Source organism: Varanus komodoensis, unplaced genomic scaffold (genome assembly GCF_004798865.1).
Source record: "Varanus komodoensis strain SLA01 unplaced genomic scaffold, ASM479886v1 scaffold25, whole genome shotgun sequence".
Taxonomy (NCBI): domain Eukaryota; kingdom Metazoa; phylum Chordata; class Lepidosauria; order Squamata; family Varanidae; genus Varanus; species Varanus komodoensis.
The window spans coordinates 3,907,457-3,926,414 of record NW_025335661.1 but is presented as its reverse complement, the minus strand read 5'-3'; the positions used below and the strand labels follow the sequence as shown (position 1 = coordinate 3,926,414).

The window sequence follows — 18,958 nt, the reverse complement described above, 5'->3', positions numbered from 1 at the left end:
CCTTTCTATGGAAATTCAGTCCTGTATTAGGGTTGGGGGTATGCACCAGGGCAGGGTTCGGGTTCCAAAATTGTGGTGTCCTGGCATCATTTTGATGGGTGGAATGTGGTTAGACTGGGCAGAAATGATGAGCTGTGCCAGGCAAGCTATTCAAGGAAGGCTTTTTCAAAATCACTTTATTTTCCATTGAAATTTAGCCCTTTATTAGGATTATGGGTATGCACCTGGGTAGGGTTAGGGTTAGCAAATCAAGGAGTCCTGGTATGATTTTGATGGTTGGAATGTGTTTAGAATGGGCAGGAATGTTTAGCTGTGCAGAAAAAGCTACTCAAGGAAGGCTTTTTCAAAATTGCCCCTTCACTGACATTTTAAATTCGGGTTAGGGGAGTGCAGCAAGGGCAGTGGTGGTGAACCTATGGCACACATGCCTCAATGGGCAACCAGAGCCCTCTCAGCATGTGAGCCAAATCATCCCAGCATTGCTCAAGCAGGTGAGCATCTGATAACAGTGCACTTAGTGGCCAAGTGCATGCTCGAAAAGGAGTAGCGCACTAGGCCATGATGTCTCAAGCCACGACTCATTAGCACCAACTTGTCCGAGCTTTCCCATGACTGGTCAGTGCGCTGTCAAGGATATATATATATTTGCTTGGTCTGGCTGTGAGTTGTTTTTTCTAAACTAAAACCTCAGTTTTCAGGTTTTATTGTAGTGTTGGCACTTTGTGATTAATAAGTGGGTTTTGGGTTGCAGTTTGGGCAATCAGTCTCTAAAAGGTTTGCCATCACTGGTCTAGGTTATTATTGTACAACTGCAGTTGCTGGGATTGGGGTTTGTTGTTGTTGTTAGTTTCCATTTAATACATAGGCTGCACCCCTTTCTGAACAGAACAGATTTTTCATCCTGGTCCATTTTTCATAACTTCCAGGTTCAAATTATGAATACCCTAAAGTTACTGCAATGAAAGCAACAACAATAAAACACAAGTTAAAACAAAACATAATTAAACATTAAATAAATGCTAGTCAGTTTGAAACACACCCAACCAGCTGATATGCATAGCACATGACCATTTAGGCCCCTGAGCAACAGCAGAATAGCTAGCATTCCACAGGCTGGCCTGAATAGAAATAGCTTTGCCTGGTGACAGAAGGACAACAGGGGAGGAACCAAACTAGCATCCTTGGAGACCAGAACAGCCATTAAGAAAGTCCACTTTGTTTCCCCACTAGTGGAGGCAGCAGCAGGAGAAAGACCTCCTCTTAAAGATCTTAAACTATGAACTGGCACTATACATGAGAATGCAGTCTGTCAGAAAGCCTGGTCCCAAGCTGTACAGAACAGATCCACCATTTGAAATTTCTGGAAACAAACAGGTATGGCATAATTCTATGGTTTCTAAAGACAGCCTAGATGACTGTAGGACTTATTTTGGAATCCCAGCTTTGAAATCAGAAATTTGCACCAAATCCTAAGAGCAGGGACTCTGAACTAAGATCATTCTAAGATCAGTTTTGCAGTTGCTATGGAGACAACTATGCTGGCTACAAATCCAAAGTTGCAAGAACAAGCTCAGAGAAGGGCTTTTGGGGACTGGAAGGAGGAGGAGCAGACTTTCTATCTGCTTAAAAGATGAACATTGGCCATCTAAATATTTTGCATGGTGGGAATATGGAGGTGACTTCAACTTCATGCTATTCCCACTAGGTGTAGATTGCCCATAATCCTCTGAGTTCAGTGAGTTATTATGGGTAGTCTCATTAGATTGTAAACATCCTGTAACAAGGAGTTATGTGATCCCTGTAACCTGCTCCGACCAACAGTCTAGCCACAGTATCTTAGAGATCAGCTGACGTTTCCAAAGTGTTTTCAAAGGCAGGCCCACATAGAAGATAGCATGTCTCTTCTCATGCACCAGTAGATGTTTTCAGAGCACCACTGTGTGTGAAAAAAGCTGACAAAGAACAATAAAGTAGAAAATATGTATCCCTTCAGTTTTGGTGTAATTGCACATGAACTTGAGGATAATAAGTATGAGAAATCACTAAAGCTGTCTTCACTACCTGATGCTCCTTAAATGTTTTGGACTGCAACTCCCAGTCCAATGGTAGCATGGGTGGAGATGTAGTTCCACCTACTCGGGAGGCAGCAAAGTGGAGAAAGCCACCTTGTTTTCCAAAGTAGTTTTCTGAAATGAACTATCATAATAATGTTTCCAAAGCAAAAGAGAATGGCATGCACGTGGAAGTTAAAGTTGGAGACCTTTCCCCTACTGCAGGTGATATTTCTGAACATTTTAAGACTTTCTAATTAGGAGTTCAAATTTATATTCTGGAATCAGTGCCCAATACAAATTACAATAGCTTCTTCAAATTTTGTTCTGAGATATGTCATGATCAATACAACTACATAAATATGCCTCTCTTACCTACTTCTTGTAAGTTCAGAGGACTATAATGGGTGACAGAGTAAGTCTAAGTTTTTTGAAACCATTAAAAATAGATTTAGATTTCTGACAACTAGCAACTTGTTATGTGAATTTGGTAATTGGAGGGAAGGGAGGAATCCACTGAGGTAAATTAAATTAAACCTTTCAAATAATTCTGTTCTCTATTTCTTGGTAGGTTCTACCAAGCATATTAAGGGCAGTAGATCTCATTATCTGTTTTCCTTTTCCAACTAGTGAAGTAAGGTGCTGTTTTCAACCAAAAAGCAAGAGGTATTTATTTTCGATCCAATTCCTCATGGACTGCTTGCTCAGTGATATGTAGAGATAACCAATCTATAGGTTTTCAAAGGCCCCGAAGACCCATACAATGCATAAAAGCAGTCTGGAGAATTGTCTGGAGAATCCACAGAAAAATGAGGTACATATAATACATATTTGTTGAATATATCCCTAAAAATAGTTTCACTAATGGCCCAGTTCTATGCAGGGATGGTAAACACATAATGTCTGAGATGATTGAGGTTCTCCAAATCCCTCACAAATGTGCTCACAAATGCAAGCAACTTTTTTCTTCTATAGGTTAAAATGAATATTTTTTAAAAGTGTACCTTTTCACCAATTAAAAATGAATATTTTGTTTTACAAGTTAAAGTAGGTAATTCATTGTGTGCATTTGTGAGTGTGTATATCTGAACAAGTGCATATTTTCAAATACAAAGGATAAATTTGCAAAATCGCAAAGAAAAAAATATCTTGAAAATTTTGTTCAGCTCTGAGATTCTAAATAGGACATGTTTGTATGATTTGAAGACCGGAAAAAGATTCTTGTACATCCCTTGCTTTATAATATGTGGTGTCCAGCAACATATCATAAAGCATGCATTCAAGAACTTTTTTTGCTTTTACTAAGAATCAGCAATATCCACAGCAACTGAAAACATCATTAATTTTTCATTAACCCAGGAACAAACTAGGAATGTATGAAAAATTAGATTCATTCCATTCCTAATCAGGAGTTACCCAGTAATTTGTTTTCTGAATAAAGTCTAGGACAGCAAATTTGAACAAATATATTTCAAAGTTGTTGACAATTTCTGTTAATATTTGGAAAAATATGTATGAAAATACATAGTTTTCATGCAAACAATAAACAGAGCTTGCGATTTGAGATGAGTCAGAATGAATTTTGAAGTGGAACTTAAAAAAATTCAGTGCACTGATTTGTTCTGAAGGATGGGAGTCTGAGAATCTAGCACAAACATCAGGACATTTAAGATGTCCACAAACACAAGGATATTTAAGGCAACAAGGAATTAGGGACAGAGCTGAAAACAGTTGCCATATTCATAGAATCATAGAATTTGAAAGGCCATTTAGGGACTTGTGTAGCACTCTAGATCGAACCATTGTTATATATCCTTCCAATCTCTGCCTGAATACTTTCAGTGATGAAGAGCTCACTGCTCCCTTAGGCAGGTGGTTCCATTGTGTGACTACTCAGACATTTAGGAAGTCTCTCTTGATTCTCAATCCAGATCTGCCTTCTTGTAATCTGCCTTCCTGTTATTTTGTGTCTTAAATCCTTTGATGATAGAGAACAAATTGTGTGACAGGCCTTTAGATACTTGAAAAGTACTATCATATTCCCATCTACGCCCAGTCATTTCTTCTCAAAGGCTAAACTTTCTTAGTTCCATCAATCTTTTTTCACAAGATTTAGTTTCTAGTTCCCTGATTATCTTTGTTGTCCTTCTCTGAACTTTCTTTCTGAATCCTTAAAGTATAGTGTCCAGAATGTAGCATAGTATCTGAGAAGTACACTACAAAGTAGAGTGGAATTCTTCTGTCCTGTGATTTTAGAACTGTGTCTTTGTGGATGAAATATAAAATTGGATTTGCCATTTTTATATCCTCATATGAGTATGAGTCTATATTAATATGATCATGGATGCTGCTATTGCCAGTACTACTATAATTTTAAGTGGAACATTGTCAAGGAAGTCCAGCAGAGTCGCATTTAGTTTCAAAGGAAGAAACTTCAAACTGCTTGGAGGTTAGTCAAAACTGTAAGAATAAATGCTGAGCTAGAATGTATGTGAAGATAGCACCAAGTCTAAGCGGTCACCAGCATGGTGTCAAGGAGGCTCTTACAGAAAAGAAGACTTCTTCAGAAAATGGAACACTTGCCTGAATAAGGATAACAAAAGACAGCACAAACTTGCATGAAGGAGATGCAAGATGATATGGTGGCCAAAAAAGCATTTGGAGGAGATTATCATGAACACCACCTAAGTTCACTATGTGTGTGTGCGTGTATTTCAGAAGCAAGAAACCAGCTAGGGAGGCAGTTGACTCATGGATAATAACAGAATTGAAGGAGTGATAAAGGATGATAAGGACATTGCTAAGAACCCGAAAAAATACTTTTATTTAGCCTGATTAATCTCTTCTTAATTGACTCAGTGCTTTCCAACTATCAAGGTTCTTAGTTTGTGCTCAGACTATTTTGAAAAGACTAAAGGTGGTGCTTAGTATAAAACTGAGTCTAAATTTAAGTCTCAGGATTTCTAAAGGTTTCCAGTTATGTATTTTGTAAAGTCATATGATTAGAAATGAAATTGCCTTGATAGTAGGAAACTAATTTAAAATTCTCATTTCTGATTATTTGGTTGTTACAAAAACATTTGCTTGTCTTAAATAATTCCATCCACTTAGTGAATAGACCTGCTCATTCAATTGGACTTTCCTCTTCTGTTCTGTATCCTTCTGTCTGCTCTGAAGGGTCTCAAAACCCACTGAAAGAGATGAGCAGTTGGAAGGTGGAGAAGAAACTGTTCAGTGGTGGATAGAATCATAGAAGAGTTGGAAGGGGCCAAGAAGGTGGTGAAGTCCAACTCCCTGCTCAATGCAGGAGTCCAGCTTAAACCATCCCTCTCAGATGGCTTTCCAACTGATTCTTGAATGCCTCTAGTGTGGGAGTGCCCACAACCTCCCTAGGTAATTGGTTCCATTAGACACAGCTGGATGCATCTCATTAGAATCAGTGAGGTTTCCTCTTTCCTACTGCATTCATAGCTGTGGGATGCTGCAGTATTTCTATATTACACATTGTGGGAAAATGCAGAGAGCAATATTTGCTTTCTTTGCTTCCATTTTTCTTTCTGTCAGAAATTTTCTTAAAAGCTTATATAGAGTATATTGCTGCAATGTTCAAAGAATATACCCTGGGGTATTTCTGGTTAAATTGTTTGAGTATCACAGCTCATGTTTCTTACATATTTCTATTATGCTTATCTCTTCTAGTAGCTAAGGCTGCAATCCTAAACACATTTATTTTGGAGTAGGTCACGTTGACATCAAAAGATATAGGGAAATGATTTCATTTACTGTCACAGAAACAAGGTTTTTTTAACGCAAAGTATTGGAGATTGGTATTCACTTATAACAGAATAAAGGGAACAAATGGGCTGCAAAGATGAATATGCTAGAATGGTGCAGTGGAGGGTAGGAAGACAAAGAACAACTGTGGCCGTGAGAAAAGTAAATTCTCCTTATCGTGTTCTGGAACAACCACCTGATCTAATGCAATAGATGTACTTAACATCTAGCCATGTGTCAGACCAAAGATATTAACGTAAACCTTTAAAAATTAATGTGTTCTAAAAAATGAAAAGAACTGATACTGGAGCTAGCATGTGGCCATTAGGATTGTGACCGTTGATAGCCAGAAGCATTGCAGAAACCATGGAAGATTGCTAGCATCGTATAGCAGATAACTGAAGAAGCAAAGAACCAAACATAAATCAATCCAGAAATAAATCAGCAAAAGACTTTATGGATGTTTATACTGTGTTCAACTTGATCGTCTTGCATTTAAATCTGTATTGTGTTTGCATTAAATATTGCACAGAATCATTATAATTAAATATTAATTTATAATTCTTCCTGCAGTATTTCAAGAGAAGAGAGTTTGCAGCAATTTTTCTTAAAGCATATAGAAGTACAGACCTATAAAATTTGTTTAGTAACAACAATGTGACATGACACATTATTTCAGATATTCTATTAAATAAGAGTCATTGTAGGTGTCTCAAGTATCTATAAAACAATTAGGGCACTGAAGAGAAAAAATAATGAAGCACTTACATCCATATATGCCCGACCGCCCCTTGAGATCTGCGGGAGAGGCCCTTCTCCGGGAACCCTCCGTGAAAGAAATCAGGAGGGTAGGGACTCGGAGGAGGGCTTTCTCTGCGGTGGTGCCCAATCTATGGAATGCGCTCCCCAGAAAGGTCCGCCTGGCGCCGTCGTTATTGGTTTTTCGGCGCCAGGTGAAGACCTTTTTATTTAAACGTCATTTTAATTGTTAACAATATTTGCTTATTTATCTGGCCAGGGCGACTTCTTTTATATTGCTTATTTATTTTATATTGTTAATTTTTATTTTATATTGTTATTTTTGTATTTTATTGTATTTTATTGTGTTGTAAACCGCCCCGAGGCTTCGGCAAGGGGCGGCATAGAAATGTTTTAATAAATAAATAAATAAATACATACATACATACTATAGAAAGCATGAAACTTTTCATGGAAGAGAAGAGAATAACAGAGACATTATATGTAACAAATGAACAAACAAACAAACCTCGTTTCTGTTTTGTTACTGACAGGGAAAACAGGGACATTCAGATGGCTGTAAAATATACATCAAAGTCTCTTGACATGATTTCTTCAGAATTTCCAAATGGTGAGTTGTCACCATTAAAAACAGAAACTCCATCAAGTTGCAGAAGATGGAATTGGATACACTGGGAAACATAAACCACACACACATAAAAGTATGTACTCCATATCAAGTGCCAGGAAAAGCTAGACAACAAAAACAAAAATCCTATCATGCCTGTTCAATTTTGAGAAGACAAAGACTCCCAGAAATCATGGGAGTTGTGGTCCAAGAAAGCTGGAGAGTACCTGGCAAGAGAAGACTGGCATATCATGTGCAACAGCAGCTATATTGATGCAACTTGCAGGGGGTTTCATGCTGCTGCCGTGTGATCTGATAAATGTCAGCATCTGCAGTAACTGGTTTTATTTTCGGCACTCAAAAAGGAAAAAGCCCCGATTGTTTAAAGCTATTGCCTTTGTTTTAAGGCAAAGTAACAACCCCATGAGACAGAAGTGCTATACAAACATGCAGCTGCACACATTATAGCTAAAACTATACAGAGATGTGGAGACAACACACCTAAATGCTTCCCTAAGATTCTTAGATGGTCAGGCTCCACAAAGATCACATTCAGTATGAAACTTTGAAAAGGATTTTTGAAGTGTATTTTATGCATTTGGAAATCACAATAAGACAGTGTCCTGAGTGAACAGAGACCATTGAGCACATTTAACCAAATGTGATTAGAAACTTCAGTTCTCAGAGAAGGGCACAGCCTGATGATATTGGCTAGAAATAGGCTAGAAAGGCTAGAAATAGGAATTCATGGTTCTAAAACAATTCCTTACAGTGAATTCATCAGTGTACTAATTTAACAGCCCAGTTTAACTTCAATGTATCTTTTCTATACAGAGATGCTTGGCAGTAATTGAAATTATGGTCATAATCATTCATACTAGGATAAGTACACAGAACATTGGAAGATCAGCTGTTCATGGAGTTTACCATCATACAGCTTTTTACACCGAGTGCTCTGATACTTCCAGGAAGTCCACAAGCAGGGTATAATGGCAATGGCCTTCTGCTTTGGGATGATGACAATGGCCAGATGTTGACTGAAATGGGCCTTCTGCAGTTGGCTTGACAGCCATAGCCTCTGGCTGTTGCTTCCCAGCAACTCATATTCAGTGACATGGGACTCTGAAAATCAATATTATAGGCAGCCATCAACACCAGTAGGCAATAAAAGCCTTATTCTCCTGGACTGTAATCTCCTTTTATACTCAGCTAAGCTAGTGACTTTCACTACATTCTGTGGCAGTGAATTGCATAAACTAATTAGTCATGGAGTGTAGGGATGTCAATGACATCCATCCACAAAGTCATGAAAGAAAATGTAGATAAACAACAAAAGTGAGAAAAAAGAATCTCAAGAGCCTTTTAGAAACAATTACTACATCTGATAGATTTCAGAAAATCAGTATTGCTTTATCTAAGACAACATTGAAATTAAAGGCATAAAACATTTTCTTCAATGCTCCAAGCAAATAATCTGTATAACGTAGTCCAGTACTTTAACAGTTTGTACCTTTTATTAAAAAAACTATTAATATTTAATTAAAAAATAAAATCAGGTTTAAATAATAAAAAGCTTCTAATAAAAGATACACATTTATCATGATCAAAGCTAAAAACAAGTCTTCCATCCTAGATCATGTACAACAGATGTCTGATTGCATTGTGAGATTTTTCTTCCTTTCTCCTCTGCACCACACAGCTCATTTTCTAAGCATGTTCTGGTGGGTTCCTCCACCTTCTGGAATAGATTGCAGCTTTGGGGAGGCTTCAAGAAAGAAGGGAAAATTGTTCCACCAGTGGGGTCATTTCCACTGACTGATGGAGACATTTGGACACAATTCAATGAATAGTGAAGGTAAAGATCCTATAGGGTACCATCCTATATGGCTGCCTATAAATTTGCAAACTCAGAAGACATCTAATCAAATCTGGAAGGGATAAGGATCGCCTCCTTGCTTCCCAGCCCTTAGACATGTTTAGATGGCTGATTTCATCCATTTTCTGCCTTCTCACAGGGTGGAGGGACTGCGGGACTACTTGGATCTGGTGGAAGCTGGCAGGATCTTGTGTCTCCACCCAAAACATCTGAGTGCCTGTTCCAAAAACAGTCCTCTATTTTCAGAGACTCAGCTAGTATGGAAAAAACTGCACTTGCTGAGACAACAGAGCTGGAGCCCTGTGAATGTGGAACCCGTGCTGCAACCTTGGAAGACTTTTCCAAGTTGCCATGAGGACTCTGCCTTTTCTGTAGCCAGCCAGACAAGGTATACAGACTATAGGATTGTTCCAGTAGCTGCGGTCCATTAAGCTAAAGTTAACTATTAATAAATTTAATTATTTTTTTCCGATGCCTTTATTTTACAGACTTGAAAGCAGCAGGATTGTTAAGGCAGATGGGTTTTTTGGGATATTACCATTATGTAGAGTAAATTCTGTAATCATTTACTAAAACTTCATTTACTTCTAATAATAAGACAATTCAAATAATATGAAATTTTGAAAGTAGGCTCTCTCTGTGGTGGGCTTTGATCTGACAAAATTTTAGCAGAATCATGTTTAGAATAGCCAAAATAGTTGTTTAAAAGTTTTGCTTTGAAGTATAGGGAATCTCCCTTTGTGATGGTATTTTATGTCTGACCAAAGCATATCTCCATTTCTCATCTTGCCAGATTAGATTCTTCAGTGGGTTGGTTGCCTATCACTACTTTGTGAAAATCCATCATGTATATAAAAAGTGACAAGGTGGAAATTTTAATCAGTTAAATACATTTCTGAAAGACAAAGAGACACTGTGAGTGCATGACAGCTAAGTTGTCAGTCAGGTTAATGCATGGGGGTGCACAATGGGTTAGATCAAAATCTTTTTACAGAGGAAGTTACTTTTCTTTTTGCAGTGGAGTCTTTCCATCATCAGCAGTCGACATCTTTTGTTGGAGGAAGGAAACCTTAGAATTGAATCCAATATATTTTCTCTTGAAATGGTACAGAAGTTGGACATCTAATTCACACACACACACACACACACACACACACACACACACACACAGAGAGAGAGAGAGAGAGAGAGAGAGAGAGAGAGAGAGAGAGAGAGATGCAAAGTCCAAGTGCCTTAGGTATTCTCTTAAACCAGATTTCTTTTACTTCTGTACTTGATACTTCAAACTTACAATTTCTTACATTAAAGAAAAAATCTTATAAACACCATCTAAACAGTTTTACATAAACATTTTTTAAAAACACCTTATATGATAATCCTGTTTGTCTCTGGCTCCCCTAGCAAACTCATCAATCATTTTAATGCAGTTCACTTATTTTTCTTTCAAAATAGCAACCAACATAGAGTGTATAAATTCTAAGGGATTTGTGGTTGTGAATAATAATCTCCTGAATGTGTACTTGCATTTCTTGAGTATAATGAACTCAAGGAATATCCTCCTATTTAGTATGCCCAGTTCATAGCAGAAGGAACTGGTAAATAATTCACTCTAAAACCACATATAATCAGGGGCTAAGGAATAAGTAGTTTTAGGATTGTGGCAAAGATACATCCAGAACACAACTTTTTAAAGTTTATATATCCCTTAAGAATAGGAAACTGCACTACACTTTCTCTTGAATACCTGATTGCAACCAATGATTCTTTATTTGGTTCCTGAGTATGGCTTTCTTTCTGAAGAAAGCTCACTGAAGTCTGGAAAAATGAGCACTGATTCTCTGTGATACACATTGAATATTCTCAGGAGGACACCACTTAGTTTTCAAGGAATTATATTTTTTAATATTTCAGAAACAACTTCATATTTTTAGTTCATTCAGATGCATCTAAGTCGCTAGCTCAGTTCCTTCTTTAGTGCTAATACACAACAGCTGTCTAGAGATGGTCTAATTTGAGAACATTAATACCTCTGATATCACTTTTGGCAATAGCCTGCTACTGATGTAGAGGCTGGTCTACTAAGTGAGCCTCAGGTATGTGGGCTGCCCTTCCTCCCCTTCCGTGTCATATGATGCCCCTCTCTTTGGTTTCCTGTTCAAAGTCTACCCTTTCTTCCATTTGAATTAATACTAATGATGGTTAATAAAAAAATTAAAAAGAGTGTCAGGAGGAGAAGAAGGGGACAGGAAAAGAAAAAAAGAGGGTGCCTTTCACCATTTTGGCTCCTCAGTGTTTATCTCTGGCAAATGTGGCATTCTAAGAAAGATTTCCCACCCCACGTAGACAGTGCTGACCCTAAACATTAACTAATTAACTCCTCCAAGTGCTGGTCAAATCCAGAACTATGACTTCTGACCAGATATTTCTGTTAAAGATAACACCTGGGATTCCCTGAGGCACAGGGCTTGACCTCCAGACCCTCTACCTGTTGGAATCCAGGAGCCGCGTGGATCAGAATGGCAACCTGTTTAGACCAGCTGCTAGAAGTTCAGCATCTCTGCTATACATGTCAGATGTAGATTCCATTGTGTTTAATGGGGCTTACTTCTAGGCTCATTGAGACAAGATGCTAGTTTTGTGTATTTGTTTTTTTTTCACAGCTGAAAATGAAACAATCGTACATGAATTGGTACAGTGCTATAGAGAAGCAGGTCCATGAAAACTCAAGGACTTTCAGACAGCTTTAAGCATGTCTACACAGAAGCAAGTTCTCCTAAGCTTAATGTGGCATACTTTATAGAAAATGCATTTAAGACTGTGAAAGTGACTTCATGCTACAGCAAATGAGGTCTGAGACTAGTAAGAGTGTGCTATTTGCATGTTCTCTTTTCATGTTTTCAGTGCAATGCCCGAAGTGGGAAGCTGTGCTTCCCTCTCATTTAGAGATAAGTGAACTATATCCTTTTTGCAAGGAAGATGAACACATAACTTAAAATGAGAGCATAAGCTCCAACCCCCCCCCCCCAAAAAAAACCCACCCAAGGATTCCAGTCATGAGAGAAAATGGCAAAAGGAGATAACTAAATTCAGTCGCTTTGGGTCAAATGAATCAAAGTTATTATCTCTAAAGAACTCTTGTGTGAATGACTGCCTGAACATTTCATAAAATGCTTGATTGCTTCCATTCAAATGGGATTGCTTCATTTGGGCCTACTGTTCAGACCAATAAGCTCACATCTTTGGAGTGCATCTGATATGATAAACTCCTTTGTTATACACTGAGACCTTCCTTAATGAAACGGCTGGCTATAGATTCCAGGAGACAAACATGCCTGAATTGCAATAATGCTTCATCTAATATTCAATTACCTATGTCTGTCATGTGTTCCCTTTGGTGTGGCATCTAACTCAAATAGATTGCTCATTGTCCCCTAAATAAATTACGTGTTTCTCAGACTGCCCTACAGCTCAGTACTTACATGTGTGGTGTGTTTATTTAGCAGCACAGACTGCTAGGGAGATAGTCAATGCCTGTGTTTTGGCCTCTTGTCTCACTCATTACCTTGAAAAGTAATTATGCAAATATCTTACTCTGTGTTTTATTTATTTATAAACAGCTCAAAATTTCAATTTCATAGTATGCAACAAAAAGGAAAAGCATATGCACCAGCAATGAGACTGCGCAAACAGCCCCACTGAACCTGAGAAGCTAGCAACCGATAAGAAAAATTGTCCCATTCTTTGCTGTGACTGCTTATTGAGGAAAAGAGTGCAATAAATTGGGTGATAGACAACCAATCGCCATGGGATTTATCTGTGCTTACAGAAGACAGTTTGCTGAACTGTGTGTGAGGTATTTAACACATTTTTTCATTTCATTTTAATTTTTGAAGAAAACAGAGCAAGGTGGGGATAGGACAGATGAACTGAAGGCAGTCTAATGTGAAAAGAGGCATTCTTCAGAAAATTAAGGCTATAGGTGGATGGAGATGTTTACGTTCCCCAGCTATTAGTGGAAGAATTTATAGGAAATGCCAGCAGATGGAAGTTACTGAGAAGGTTGATCTGCTGGGTGGACAGCAAAGTTATGGGAGTTCCTTTCAGCATCAGCTGTTATCATATCAGCTCACATCTCAGTATGGATACAGGTGAATAAGTCTCTTGGTTTCACTTTCTCCCACATTCAGACAAATGTTTTTAAAAAAAACCCTCAAGCTCTTTCCATTCCAGGTATGAATAAATCTGTGAGCTTTGAGTACTTCTAATTAAAAAAGGAAACTTTGCAAAATTCTCACCCATTAGTATCAATCATATTCAGTGGGAATCACTATTTTCAGCAGTTCTTTGTAATATTGATACCAGGTTAAGATGGCCCCATTTCTGTGGCATTCAAAGACATGCGAGGATATTTCAAGGCTTAAGCAGACTTCCCATGCTGGGTGTTTTAGAAAGCTATCCTGAATCTTATGTTGTTTTAGTTGGTTTTAGCTTGCTTTTAAATGTTTGTATTTTGGGAAATTACATGGTACTTATGAGCAGGTCTTCCCCACTCTCTTTTCCTCTCCAGCATGCTTACATAAGCCCTTAGAAGCTGCAGCCCTTTATTGGAGCTGAACAAATTATAGAACAGCATAAATGAATGTAAAATTGTCTTTGAGGTGTGAGAGAACATCTGCCCATGTGCAGAGTTGCATCCTGACTGAAAAAAGCACTTCCTCCCTCCTTTACAGAAAGATTCTGACTCTGCCCTCAGGTTGGCCCCTGCTGCTTGAGGACTGGACGGCAGGAACACCAGTCAGAATTGCTCTGCTCACTTTGCCTCGTCTTTCACATGGTCAAGAAATACCCCTCAATCTCCTCCCCACCCATCTATGAAATGTCCTTTTCCAAGGCAGGCTGGTTCTTGTTCTCTGCCTGCATGTCTTCACCAGGTAACCCTGAACGTGCCAAGTCATCTGCTCAGGTCTGCCCCTTCGTCGCCTTCTCAGAATCAGACACATCTGTCTCAGCAGCCTGTAATGTGTAAGAGCTGGGCCCACTCTCTACAGTGCTTTATTATATTGCCTGTTTTATGCACTGCGGTAAACCTCTGAGAGAACATCAGTTACTGGGTGGTATAGAAATGAAATAATGATAGTAACAGTGAGAGCAGCAGCAGCAGCAGGTATGGCCATGGAGGAGATTGCGTTGCACCTGCCTCCCACCTCATATTAACAGTAGGGACCCTACCTTAAAAAGGAGGTGCAGTCTTAATCCATCATGACAAACATGGATGAATAAACAGGTAGCTGAAATCTAGTCTTTATGACTCTGCCTGACGGTGTATTGTCTCCCACATTTAATTTTCTAAATCTCCCATCCATCAGGGTTCAAAACATTTCCAGCCATTTCCAGGGTTCAAAACATTTCAATGGGCTTAGAAACCCTTGACACATCTTCACATCTTTCTATAGAGGTTGCTGAGGCCACATTGGTGCGGGTGTTCAAGGATAGACTGGATGTGCACATGGTGGGCATGTCGTGAGTGGAGCCGGCTGGTGCCGGAGGTCAGACTAGATGGCCCGGGAGACCCCTTCTGACTCGCTCTGTTTCTATGTTTAGAAATGGTCTAAACAGAAGCCCATGAGCACACAAATGTGCGGGTTTCTGTGCATGCCCCATCCCCTACACAGTATTAGTCCACCCATGCTCAACTAGAGACATTTGCAGATTCTAATATTAACTAACCTGATCTTCAGAATCCTGGATTGTGTGGATAGGAGCCTCACTGTCCCCAAGATTTCATGTTTCTGCACATTGCAATGCAGTTTTCATTCAAATGAATGAAAAATAGGGATGGACAAACAAGCCAGTGCAATTATTTCCACACTGACTGCAAAGGTGAGAGAGGGGGGAACACTTCACTGATTCCCTACAACAAGGTCAGAGCACGGCCTGTGGCCCCTAGGTTGCTCCCCATGTGTCTTGAAAGGTAATTCTCATGGCATACATACAATTGAAATGAAACATATCACAGGGGCATGTAGAAAACACTATGTATATAACATATCCCAACAGTGAAAACATCTGTGTTGATTCCTTTGAAAGGTTGCTACACCACAGAGTTGACTTTGGGGATTTTTCATTAGGTATTTCATGTATAGTTCAGTGTTTTCCTCTGGTTTCTGTGGAGTGGCCAGAACAAATATAATAAAAAACAAGGGCTGAAACTTTAATTTGCTGGAGATCTTTATTCTGAAGGGTTTATACTCAGATCTCAGCTTGCAAGTTAGCTTTAGTTAAAAAAGAAAAGGAATATGAGAAAATATAATAGCTTTTCCTCCAGTGGCTTACTTCTGTGCTTCTCTTTGAAAAATTGCAGGTTGGTTTGTAGTTCAGGATTGTCTTTGGAAAGCAGACTGAACATGTCGCAGCAGTCCCCATTTGCCTTTGACTTTCCCACGCATTTCTGGAGTCACCACCTAGTGAGAAACAAAAAGACAGTGAGTTGGTGAGTTTTAATAACATAAATAGTAACTGCATGTGGTAGATATCTCAGGAGGCAGGTAAGAAAATAATGTATTGGTGAGCTTAATTGAGACAATGGCATGCTTACCACTGGAGCTATTAGTGAAGTAATCTGAGGATAGATAGGGCAAAAATATGTATTGTATTAGACTTACTTGCGTAATAGTTTATGTAGGGTACTTCAGAGGCTTTCCTTATTTGCTGCTAAGCGTATTTGCAGCCCCTCCATCTCAACAGGCTATGCATCTCTCACTGTGTTTTCTATCTTACAACCATCCAGGAATCTGCGATGGGGCATTTTATTTCAGCGGTACATCTATAAATCCATTGTTGGATTCTAGGCTGTCCTATAGGGTTAGAACAAACAAACCACTGCAACTAGAGCGACTTTGTTGTTGGTATATGTCACCAAGTAATGACTGCTGGGCAAATTGTCCTGTCATTCACAGACCTGCTCACCTCTTGTTAATTTAAGGTTGTTGCTTCCTTGATGGAATCTATCCATTTCATAGCTGGTCGTCTTCTGCTTCTGCTTTCTACTTTCCTGCCATTATTATCTTCTTCAGTAGGTCTTGCCTTGCCCTGTGCAATTCTTTGATTGTTGTGGATTTTATTTTCTTACTGTTCAGCTGCTGTATAACTTTTACACTTTCTTCTTTCACTCTCATCAAGACTCCTTTCAATTCATTGCTCCATTCTGCCAGCAATATGGTAATATTTGCATATCTTAAATTATTGACGTGTCTCCTGCCAATGGTCACTTATTCCTCTGATCCTAATTCAATTTCCTTTGCCTATTGGAAGTGGACCTGTTTCTCCATATTCTGCCAAACAGTAGCTTCTAGTCCACAATACAGGTAACGCATCAGGACAATCAATGCTGAGGCACACCCCTTTCTTTAATCCACGACCTGTTTCCATCCATAGCATCTTATAGTTTCCAGTTTGCCTTGATTTATACTTCTCATGTTCCATGTTCAAAATTTATGTGTTGCGCAGGTTTGGACTTTCCTTTTGCCTCTGTGCATGTCAACCTAGCCTATCTTTCAGTTTTGATCTAGTTGTGACATTAGCAACAGTGCTATTTATGCTTATCCTTTGCTCTTTCCCAGTAGCTGGTTGAGTGCCTTACATTTTGGATATCAAAATGTTATCTTGCTTTAAATGCTTTATCATAGAGTCTTCAAGGTAAGAGCTATTCAGAAATGCTGTGCCAATGCCAACCTTCTGCACAGAGTTAGATTAGCTCTGCTGTTGTGGATGAATGATCCTCCACCAATATTTTCTTCAATTACCACTGCTACTCAGTAGCTTCCCTTAAGGAGTTTTTCTGCCCCATCATCATTAGAAATATCCATTCTCTTCTGCTGCTTGACCAACACTCTTTAAAACAATGCATGCATCTTAATTTGGCATCTCAGCCTTGACCATTCCACCTTGTGTGACCCTGCTAGAAGATCAGCCTCTAGCCTCCTGGCAGCATTGCTCTTGGCTTTTCTGGCACTCTCAAACATCCTCACCATGTTAAGGTATGCAAGATGGTGTTAGAGCAATCAAGACCAGGACATGCTTCACTGTTTAGTTCCTAAATATATATGGCTCCCTCACTGTTTGGACTACATGGAACTTTGGTCTGATCCAATAAAGTATTTCTCACCTTTAAATGTCTCCAAATGAGCTGAAAATAAATTTCTGTACAGACTTTTGGCAGTGCACAAAATTATATTGGATCAAGGCATAACCCAGTATAACGACTATTAAGGCTGCAGTTCTTAAATTAGTCCTGATGCTTTGGTTAAAAAAAAAGAAATTGAAGATTTCTCAAAATCCATTCTGGAATCATTTGAAGAGATGGGCCCAAACCCATGAAAGTAAAAAAAATACAACTGGCCATCATGAGCTCCTATCTCCTTCCTTCTAGATCCAGGGTATGATAGAGCTAAGCAGTAGTGCTTCAAAGGCTTAAAGATACTGTGATGCAACCTGAAGAGGCTGGAATTAAGGCCTACCCTTCTAACAGCTTTTGTGCCTCCTTTAGTCCTTCATCTCTTTCTCTCCCGAAATATGTGGTAAACTTGCCAAATACAGAAATGAAGGTAGCCCTTACCAGGGCAAGATTAAATGTTCTTCCTTTGGCAGTTTGGGTGGGTCAGCATAAAGGGCTTCCTAAGAAGGACAGAATATGTGGTTGTAATTTCATATGAGTGGAGGATTTTGTTTATGCACTTGCAGAATCTTCTGTAATAATCTTAGAACTAGATATAGCAATACATTGTTTATTGAAGAAAATGCCATCTTTTGTAAAAGTTTGTTTCTTGTTGTCCAATGCTGACAAATATGTATCTTTTAGAACATCTAAATTTCTTGTCAATGCTTTACAGATGTCCACAATAAATTTCACAGGATGTAAAGAATTGAACTTACAAGGGTTTAGAAGTAGATATATAATGAAAAATTGCTAAGATATAATAAACGTTGCTTTGCATACTTCAGCACTAACATGGATAAATATACAGAGTTTCAAATCTAGACTCTTAAGAGGAAAGCACTCAAAGCCTTGGTTTTTCATAAATACATTGTCAGTTTTTGTTTCTTCCACATCTTTTTTTAAAAAATCTCAATTCTTTTTGTCCTGCATGCACTTTTTTTCTTTTTTGTAAATTCTCATAGAAACTTGAGAATTTATAAAACTTGAGAAGAATTCTACTCTTTCAGGGCAGGGTTAGGGGAATGACAACTGCATGTACTTTCTAAAGTCCTTCTTTCATGTACATATTTATTTATTATTTATTTTATTTATTAAAACATTTTTATGCTGCCCCATTCTCCGAAGCCTCGGGGCGGCTTTCAACAATAAATTAAAACATCAAAAATAACATTTTAAAATATATACATTCAAATAAGATACAAATATACAATATAAAATAAGCCGCCCTGGCCCGATAAAATTCAATAATATTATCATTTAAAATGCTGCTTGAATAAAAAGGTCTTCGCCTGGCGCCGAAAAGCAAATAACGACGGCGCCAGGCGGACCTCTCTGGGGAGCGCATTCCATAACTTAGGCACCACCGCAGAGAAAGCCCTCCTCCGAGTACATACCCTCCTAACTTCTTTCACGGAGGGCTCCCAGAGAAGGGCCTCTCCCGCAGATCTCAGGGGGTGGCTGGGCATATATGGATGTAAGCGCTCCTTCAGGTAACCAGGACCCAAGCTGTTTAGGGCTTTATAGGTCATCACCAACACCTTGAATTGGGCCCGGACTTCAATGGGAAGCCAGTGAAGCTGACGGAGAACTGGAGTCATGTGAACATAATGTCCAGTCCCCGTCAGCAGCCTGGCAGCTCTATTTTGAACCAATTGAAGTATCTGGACCGTCTTCAA

At 38.9% G+C, this 18,958-nt stretch overlaps 1 protein-coding gene across 1 annotated transcript in view; it reads right to left on the bottom strand.

Annotated features, from left to right (window-relative positions):
• Positions 1-15,441: 15,441 nt before the first annotated feature.
• Positions 15,442-18,958, bottom strand: part of TRIM42 (tripartite motif containing 42) — a 17,493-nt gene continuing 13,976 nt past the window's right edge. Inside the window, exon 5 of the mRNA XM_044432739.1 lies at positions 15,442-15,528. Within this exon, the coding sequence (XP_044288674.1) occupies positions 15,442-15,528 (87 nt within the window). The remainder of the gene's footprint in view (positions 15,529-18,958) is intronic.